The sequence below is a fragment of the Oncorhynchus masou genome, chromosome 5, assembly GCF_036934945.1.
Source record: "Oncorhynchus masou masou isolate Uvic2021 chromosome 5, UVic_Omas_1.1, whole genome shotgun sequence".
NCBI classification, from domain to species: domain Eukaryota; kingdom Metazoa; phylum Chordata; class Actinopteri; order Salmoniformes; family Salmonidae; genus Oncorhynchus; species Oncorhynchus masou.
The window spans coordinates 14,256,276-14,266,169 of NC_088216.1; the positions used below are offsets into that span (position 1 = coordinate 14,256,276).

General features: G+C 44.6%; 2 protein-coding genes across 2 annotated transcripts; both read right to left on the minus strand.

Annotated features, from left to right (window-relative positions):
• Positions 1-558: 558 nt before the first annotated feature.
• On the minus strand, positions 559-8,577 carry LOC135533921 (gastrula zinc finger protein XlCGF46.1-like). Its single transcript, XM_064961119.1, has 4 exons — positions 8,513-8,577; positions 7,261-7,539; positions 6,596-6,829; positions 559-4,843 (listed from the first exon to the last, which is right to left on the minus strand). Exons 1-4 carry the CDS (start codon positions 8,544-8,546, stop codon positions 3,834-3,836), a joined length of 1,557 nt encoding a protein of 518 aa, XP_064817191.1. The 5' UTR covers positions 8,547-8,577; the 3' UTR covers positions 559-3,833.
• LOC135528293 (oocyte zinc finger protein XlCOF15-like) lies at positions 8,568-9,648 on the minus strand. The gene is made up of 2 exons (XM_064957276.1): positions 9,253-9,648; positions 8,568-8,723 (listed from the first exon to the last, which is right to left on the minus strand). The coding sequence occupies exons 1-2, from the start codon at positions 9,646-9,648 to the stop codon at positions 8,568-8,570; spliced, it is 552 nt and encodes a 183-aa protein (XP_064813348.1).
• Positions 9,649-9,894: the final 246 nt, after the last annotated feature.

Here is a 9,894-nt window from a genome sequence, read left to right on the forward strand (position 1 = left end):
CATTAGACTGTTGACAACATGTATTCTATATTTAATCTCCAAATGTTTATTGAAAACAAATACATTTGCACAATGAGCACTTGTCTCACATACATCGTTATGGTTGTTGGTTAGCTTGCTAGTGAATTTTTTGCCATATTAGCACAAACATGACATCAGTCAAAACAAGACATCAATATAATGACCACCACCTACGATTCCCCACACGGAAACTGATTGTATTAATTTATTCAATTAGTGACACCTCTAGCATAGCGATGCCGTGCCTTAGACCGCTGCACCAAACGGGAGGTCTCCATGGCAACCTCTTGTCACTGAGGGGATTCGTTTATCTGGCCCGGGTTACACCGGTAGGAGGAGTTTGAACCAGGTGGGAAGTGATTGCATTAGTCCTGGAAGCGGGCTGCCTCCCTGGCATGAGCCAGGTGCTCTGGCTGACATGAAGTCGCCTACTTCCCTAATAGAGTAACACTTTAATTAGTCATTATTGATTAAAACAGACACTCTTCACTTCTTGAGCTCAGCAGCTTCATAGTTTATATAAAATAAAAATTGAGATTTTTTTTTTAATCATTGCAATGATTTATTTAATCATGACACGACTACTGTGCGCAGGTACCGTTGTAATCAGGTGGTGACGTTCCACACAGACACCGAGACCCGTCTGCGAGAACTTCAGAAGAAAACATTTAAGTGCTTATGCATGAGAGACAATTCAACAGAGTAATATGACAATAATAACAATTAAAGTTATTCAAATAGTATATTTAGTGTAAACCAGACAAGCGTCCCGACTCAACGGATGGTCATAAATTTTTTAAAAGGCGTTGATCACAAATCTTCATAGTAAAATAACACTTGCTTGGCTTTTCACCCACTCCCAGAACCCACTCCCAGAACCTGAAGGTAAAGGAATAGTGCACCTCTATGTGGCCTCCCACTGATGATGACATGACAGCCTGAACCTTGGTGCTTGGCCCTCCTCAGTCAGAATTAGGAGAAGAGCATACAAATCATTTTGATCATGTTTTGGTTTTGTTGTGCGGACCCTCTACAAGTGAAACTCTCAAGGCAAACGGCGTCTCGTTAGCATCCCTCTGTCGTAACTGTGGTGGGGCCCGGAGAAGAGGAACACACATAAATAACGGTGCCCCCTGTATATAGCCTCGCTATTGTTATTTTACCGCTGCTGCTCTTTAATTATTTGTTATTTTTACTTTATTTTTTATTTTTAGGTCTTTTCTTAACTTCACTGTAAGGTCGTGTTGTTTTCGGAGCAGGTGCCAAATACAATCTGATCTGATGCTAGCAAGGCACATGAATTCCCACTACTTTTAACAGTCGAGACAAAAGTAGTGAGATTAACCACAGAGATAATAGATCTGTCTGGTTTCCCGGATATAGATTAAGCCTGGTCCAAAGGACGTCTGTATGAAGATGATATAGATTAAGCCTAGTCCAAAGGCCGTCTGTATGAAGATGATATAGATTAAGCCTGGTCCAAATACCGTCTGTATGAAGATGATATAGATTAAGCCTAGTCCAAAGGCCGTCTGTATGAAGATGATATAGATTAAGCCTGGTCCAAATACCGTCTGTATGAAGATGATATAGATTAAGCCTAGTCCAAAGGCCGTCTGTATAAAGCAGATATAGATTAAGCCTAGTCCAAAGGCCGTCTGTATGGTCCAAAGGCCGTCTGTATGAAGATGATATAGATTAAGTCTGGTCCAAAGGCCGTCTGTATAAAGCAGATATAGATTAAGCCTAGTCCAAAGGCCGTCTGTATGAAGATGATATAGATTAAGCCTAGTCCAAAGGCCGTCTGTATGGTCCAAAGGCCGTCTGTATGAAGATGATATAGATTAAGTCTGGTCCAAAGGCTGTCTGTATGAAGCATCTTAAAGTAGGAGTGCTGATTGATGGTCAGCTTCCCCCTTTTTAGATCCCAATAAATACGGTTATATGGACAGAGGGAACCTGATCCTAGATCAGCACTCCTACTCTGAGACACATGATACATAACGGCCCCATGGAGCAACAATCGGTTTCTCTATTGAACATGCTATTTAAATGCAGAACTAGTCTTAAATCGGTGTCCGGGAAAGTGGCCTTACATGTTGTCAGCAACATTAAAGGAGCAGTCTGCAGTTCAAACTGGTCTTACATGTTGTCAGCAACGTAGCGGGGGTTAAAGGCGCAATCTGCAGTTCAAACTGGCCTTACATGTTGTCAGCAACGTAGCGGGGGTTAAAGGAGCAGTCTGCAGTTCAAACTGGTCTTACATATTGTCAGCAACGTAGCGGGGTTAAAGGAGCAGTCTGCAGTTCAAACTGGTCTTACATGTTGTCAGCAACATATCGGGGGGGTTAAAGGCGCAATCTGCAGTTCAAACTGGCCTTAAATGTTGTCAGCAACGTAGCGGGGGTTAAAGGAGCAGTCTGCAGTTCAAACTGGCCTTACATGTTGTCAGCAACATAGCGGGGGTTAAAGGCACAATCTGCAGTTCAAACTGGCCTTACATGTTGTCAGCAACGTAGCGGGGGTTAAAGGCTCAAACTGGCCTTACATGTTGTCAGCAACGTAGCGGGGGTTAAAGGCTCAAACTGGCCTTAAATGTTGTCAGCAACATAGCGGGGGTTAAAGGCACAATCTGCAGTTCAAACTGGCCTTACATGTTGTCAGCAACGTAGCGGGGATTAAAAGCGCAATCTGCAGTTCAAACTAGAGGTCGGCCGGTTAATTAGGGGTCATTTCTTTGCACGAATGTAACTAACCATAAACATCAATGCCTTTCTTAAAATTAATACACAGAATTATATATTTTTAAACCTGCATATTTAGTTTAAATTAATGAATGTTAGCAGGCAATATTAACTAGGGATATTGTGTCACTTCTCTTGCGTTCATTGCACGCAGAGTCAGGGTATATGCAACAGTTTGGGCCGCCTGGCTCGTTGCGAACTAATTTGTCAGAATTTTACGTAATTATGACATAACATTGAAGGTTGTGCAATGTAACAGCAATATTTAGACTTAGGGATGCCACCCGTTTGATAAAATACGAAACGGTTCCGTATTTCACTGAGAGAATAAACATTTTGTTTTCGAAATGATAGTTTCCGGATTTGAACATATTGTTGACCAAAGGCTCGTATTTCTGTGTTTATTATATTATAATAGAGTCTATGATTTGAGATTTGATAGAGCAGTCTGACTGAGCGGTGGTAGGCAGCAGCAGGCTCGTAAACATTCAAACTTTACTGCGTTTGCCAGCAGCTCTTAGCAATGCTTGAACCACAGCGCTGTTTATGACTTCAAGCCTATCAACTCCTGAGATTAGGCTGGCAATACTAAAGTGCCTATTAGAACATCCAATAGTCAAAGGTATATGAAATACAAATGGTATAGAGAGAAATAGTCAACATGTGATAACTCCTATAATAACTACAACCTAAAACTTCTTAACTGGGAACATTGAAGAACTGGGAATGTTGAACCACCCAGCTTTCATATGTTCTCATGTTCTGAGCAAGGAACTTAAACGTTAGCTTTTTTACATGGCACATATTGCACTTTTACTTTCTTCTCCAACACTGTGTTTTGGCATGATTTAAACCAAATCGATCATGATTCACTATTTATTTGAGACTAAATAGATTTTATTTATGTATTATATTAAGTTAAAATAAGTGTTCATTCAGCATTGTTGTAATTGTCATTATTACAAATATTACCACACTCATATATATAAAAATCGTCCGATTAATCAGTATCGGCTTGTTTTGGTCCTCCAATAATTGTATCGGCGTTGAAAATGGAAGATTTCCCATTTAAAGGTGCCAGTACTGCCAGTGAGGTCTCTCCAGATCACTCTCAACTCTAGGTAGGCCTAGAGGCATGGGTCTCTCCAGATCACTCTCAACTCTAGGTAGGCCTAGAGGCATGGGTCTCTCCAGATCACTCTCAACTCTAGGTAGGCCTAGAGGCATGGGTCTCTCAACTCTAGGTAGGCCAAGAGGCATGGATCTCTCCACTCTGGGTAGAGGCATGAGTCTCTCTACTCTAGGAGCTGGCCTGGGCCTTCCCGTCCTGGGTGATTGGTTCGGTATGTCTGCGCTGGACAACTGCTTAGGCCTGCCTAGCTGGCGGGTCGGTCCGATGGGCTTGGGAGCGTGGGTCCTCTGGTGCTGCCGGAGCCCCTGTAGATAGTAGAAACTCTTCCCGCACTCCTCACACTGATGGGGCTTCTCTCCCGTGTGGACTCTGAGGTGAACCTTGAGGTCAAACTCTCTGAAGTAACTCTTCCCACAGACGGAGCAGAGGTGGCTCTTCTGTCCGGTGTGCATACGGAAGTGACATGTAAGTTGGGACTGTTGCTTGAATCTCTTTCCGCACTCGGGGCAGAGGTGGGGTCTCTCTCCCCGGTGAGCGCTCTCGTGCTTCTTCAGCCCTTCTTCTGTGATGAAGCCCTTCCCACACTCAGTGCATTGGTAAGGCCTCTCCCCGGTGTGCATTCGCATGTGGATCTTGACGTAGTAATTACTGCGGAACCTCTTGCCACAGTCAGGGCAGGGGAAAGGCTTCTTGTTGTTGTGAGCCAACCGGTGTTCTTCCAACTGTGCCTTCTCAGAGAACTGCTCCCCGCACAGCGAGCAGAAGAAAGAGGCCTTCTCTCCGCTGTCCTGAGACGTCATGTGTTTCTGCGCTGACGGTCGATCTGGACAGTTGAAGTTCTCCTGAGCTGCTGATGTGGCGACGGTGTGATTCTCCTGGTGGTTTTCAGGACCTCTTGACGTAGACGGACCTAACCCACCAGCAGACAACAAACTGGGGTTCCCGTCTGCAGGGACGATAAAATGTTGACATTTAGGTTGTGGCCCCAAAACGGACCCCTATTCCCTATATCAGGGCTCTCCAACCCTGTTCCCGGAGAAATACCCTCCAGTAGGTTTTAAATCCAACCTTGTTCCTGGAGAGATACCCTCCAGGAGGTATTCACACCACCCCAACATCAACATACACTACAGTGCCTTCAGGAAGTATTCACACCACCCCAACATCAACATACACTACAGTGCCTTCAGGAAGTATTCACACCACCTCAACATCAACATACAGTACAGTCCCTTCAGGAAGTATTCACACCACCCCAACATCAACATACAGTACAGTGCCGTCAGGAGGTATTCACAGCACCCCAACATCAACATACAGTACAGTGCCTTCAGGAAGTATTCACACCACCCCAACATCAACATACAGTACAGTGCCTTCAGGAAGTATTCACACCACCCCAACATCAACATACAGTACAGTGCCTTCAGGAAGTATTCACACCACCCCAACATCAACATACAGTACAGTGCCTTCAGGAAGTATTCACACCACCCCAACATCAACATACAGTACAGTGCCTTCAGGAAGTATTCACACCACCCCAACATCAACATACAGTACAGTGCCTTCAGGAAGTATTCACACCCCAACATCAACATACAGTACAGTGCCTTCAGGAAGTATTCACACCACCCCAAAATCAACATACAGTACAGTGCCTTCCGGAAGTATTCATAGCCCCCCTACATCAACATACAGTACAGTGCCTTCAGGAAGTATTCACACCACCCCAACATCAACATACAGTACAGTGCCTTCAGGAAGTATTCACACCACCCCAACATCAACATACAGTACAGTGCCTTCAGGAAGTATTCACACCACACCACCCCAACATCAACATACAGTACAGTGCCTTCAGGAAGTATTCACACCACCCCAACATCAACATACAGTACAGTGCCTTCAGGAGGTATTCACACCACCCCAACATCAACATACAGTACAGTGCCTTCAGGAAGTATTCACACCACCCCAACATCAACATACAGTACAGTGCCTTCAGGAAGTATTCACAGCCCCTCGACTCTTCCCACATGTCGTTGTGTTACTGCCTGAATTTAAAATGGAGACATGTGAGATGTTGTGTGACTGGCCTACTACACACAACACCCCATGATGTCAGAGTAATGACGTCATGTGTTTTGAAGTTCTTATAAATTAATTAAAAATGAAAAGCTGAAATGTCTTGAGTCAGTTCAGTGTTCAACCTCTTTGTTACGGTGAGACTAATTAAGTTCAGGAGTAAAAATGGCCTTAACAAATCACATAATAAGTTGCATGGACTCACTCTGTGTGCAATAATAGTGTTTAACATGATTTTTTAAATGACTACCTCATCGCTGTACCCCACACATACAATTATCTCAATTGTCCCTCAGTCAAGCAGTGAATTTCAACCAAAGATTCAACCACAAAGACCAGGAAGGTTTTCCAATGCCTCGCAAAGAAGGGCCCCTATTGGTAGATGGGTAAACATCAAAAAGCAGACATTGAATATCCCTTTGAGCATGGTGAAGTTAGTCATTACACTTTGACCAGGGTATTTTGTGTTTATCATTAACCATTAAAAAAAGAACAATTAAACCCATTTCAATCCCACCTTGTAACACAACAAAATGTGGAAAAAGTCAAGAGGTATGAATCCTTTCTGGAGACACTGTACGTGGACCACAACATCAGCATCAGCACTCACCTCGGTGTGTTTTCATGTGCGTTTTCAGGTTCCCTGGCTGAGTGAAACCCTTTCCGCACAGGGAGCAACAGTACGGTTTCTCCCCGGTGTGGATTCTCACGTGCAGCTTCAGCTTGGACGCGTCGGATAGTTCTTTGCCACAGGTCGGACACCGGTGAGTCCTCTTCCCTCTCCCCCGCCGCTGCCCTGTAGTTGGACCTGCTGCCTCACCAGAGAACACACCCAGACTCTCCTCTGGAACAAACACACAGTTAGTCTATCTCAAACGGTTCCCTATTCCCCATTTTTTTTTATATATATATTTTTTTACCTTTATTTAACTAGGTAAGTCAGTTAAGAACAAATTCTTATTTTCAATGACGGCCTAGGAACAGTGAGTTAACTGCCTGTTCAGGGGCAGAACGACAGATTTGTACCTTGTCAGCTCGGGGATTTCGGGTTACTAGTCCAACTCTCTAACCACTAGGCTACCCTGCAGCCCCAGGGTGCACTACCTTTGACACGAGCCTATGGGCCCCTAGTGTGCACTACGTAGGGAATATGGGTGCCATTTGAGGCACAACCTACTCACAGGGAATTCACTAGTAACCCGTCAGGAAGGCTATACAATAGCGCTACAGTCATCGACGAAAGCCGTTGTGAGCGTCCATCACAGGCTCGCTTACCGGCGTGCTCCTCCTGATGTCTCTGCAGCAGCTCTTGGTTGTCGAACGGCGTTCCGCACACGTAGCAGTTGTAATCCAGATGTGTCTGCAGGTGGAGCAACAGCTCATATTCCCGGGGGAATCCCTCTCCACATTTAAAGCAGCGACGGTTGTTAAACCTCTTGGCTTTGGGTTGCTTCTGTTTGTCTCCTCGGACGCTGGTTTTCCGTTTGACCTGTTGTTTCTTCCGGTGTTTTCTCTGTGGTCCTGGTGCAGAGGGACCGTCGCCACCGGTCTTTGCTGTGTGACAAAAGAGAATGGGTTTAAAGGATTGGTCAAAAAACATTGTCCGTCGCCCAAATGGCACGCTATTCCCTATTTAGGGCACTACCTTTTGAACAGAGCCCTATATAGGGGACAGGATGCGATTTATAACGCAGCCAAATTAACAAGCTATAGTTGATGTTCTGTTGACAGGGTGCCATTTTAAAACACAGCCAAATTAACAGGCTATAGTTGATGTTCTGTTGACAGGGTGCCATTTTAAAACACAGTCAAATTAACAGGCTATAGTTGAATGATGTTCTGTTGACTGGGTGCCATTTTAAAACACAGCCAAATTAACAGGCTATAGTTGAATGATGTTCTGTTGACTGGGTGCCATTTTAAAACACAGCCAAATTAACAGGCTATAGTTGAATGATGTTCTGTTGACAGGGTGCCATTTTAAAACACAGCCAAATTAACAAGCTATAGTTGATGTTCTGTTGACTGGGAGCCATTTTAAAACACAGCCAAATTAACAGGCTATAGTTGAATGATGTTCTGTTGACTGGGTGCCATTTTAAAACACAGCCAAATTAACAGGCTATAGTTGAATGATGTTCTGTTGACAGGGTGCTATTTTAAAACACAGCCAAATTAACAAGCTATAGTTGAATGATGTTCTGTTGACTGGGTGCCATTTTAAAACACATCCAAATTAACAAGCTATAGTTGATGTTCTGTTGACAGGGTGCTATTTTAAAACACAGCCAAATTAACAGGCTATAGTTGAATGATGTTCTGCTGACAGGGTGCCATTTTAAAACACATCCAAATTAACAGGCTATAGTTAAATGATGTTCTGTTGACAGGGTGCCATTTTAAAACACAGCCAAATTAACAGGCTATAGTTGAATGATGTTCTATTGACAGGGTGCCATTTTAAAACACAGCCAAATTAACAGGCTATAGTTGAATGATGTTCTGTTGACATTCTGCCTCCACTTACCAAGACGAAGAGCAGGTTTCCAACTGGGTGCCATTCTTCAGAATTACCCGAACCATCAACGTTCAACCTCTTCTTCCTCTTCCTCCTCTTCCTCCTCCTCTTCTTCAGCTCTGGCCTTCAACCGAGGCGTTTGACTGGACGCCTTGCTGCCATGGCTTGTATCAGGACCCCGGGCCTCTATAGCTTTGGGGCTGGATTGGTCACCAGGATCCTACAATGAAAACACAAGTCATTCTTGGTTAACAGTCAGTAGTAACATAATGTTTGTTGTAGTTTCCCAGGGTAATGATGTTCTGTTCCTTGTCAAACAGGAAGTGGAGATTTTAAAACACAGCCAAATTAAAATCTAATGTATTTATAAAGCCCTTCTGCTGATATCTCAAAGTGCTGTAAAACCCAGCCAAAACCCCAAACAGCAAGCAATGCAGTGTGAAGTTCGGTGGCTAGGAAAACTCCCTAGAAAGGACTCCCTAAAACTCCCTATAAATCTATGCCTAACTTAAACCTAACCCCCACACCCATTCTCACCATTAACCCAAACCAATTCCATAAACTTCTAGATTTTAAAGTGGACTGAAAGGGACAGCATCAGCTCACAGCAAACCAAAGCACATACCTTTCTGATGAGGGATGTAACAGGACCACTTCCTCCATTGCCGTGAATGGGGATGGGTGGGGTTGGTTCCACATTCTTCCCAGGGTGCATCTGCTGCATGTGTGACCGGATGCCTGCTCTGTACCAGGCTCTTGCCACACTGTGGCACTGGTAGGGCTTCTCTCAGAGTGGACTCTGAGATGCACCCGGAGGTCAAACTCATCAAACTCTTCCCACACAGGAAGCAGAGATGGCTCCTCTCTCCGGTGTGGATCTTGAAGTGACAGGTCAGCTGGGATTGCTGTTTGAAACACTTGCCACACGCAGGGCATCGGTACGGCCTCTCTCCTCGGTGAGCGCTCTCGTGCTTCTTGAGCCCCTCCGCTGACAGGAAAGTCTTATCACACTGGGCGCAGTGGTAAGAAATCTTCCCACTGTGGATCTTCCTGTGAATCTTGATGTAACTCTTGCTGGAGAATCTCTTCCCACAGTCTGGACAGGGGTAAGGCTTCTCTGGTTTCTCATGGGAGTGGGCGATCATCAGGTGATCATCCAGAAGGCCTCTCTGAAAACTCTGCCCCGCAAGTCATTCGACTGGTTCTCCACAGTGTGAGTTCTCATGTGTATCTCTGGAGTTGATGGAGTTTGGCATTCCTCTCCTATTGGCTTAGCTGTGTGGTTGTCATGGTATTGGTCCAGAACTCCTAACCTCGGCTTAGCTGTGTGGTTGTCATGGAATTGGTCCAGAACTCCTATTGGCTTGGCTGATGGTAGTGGTCCGGGACTC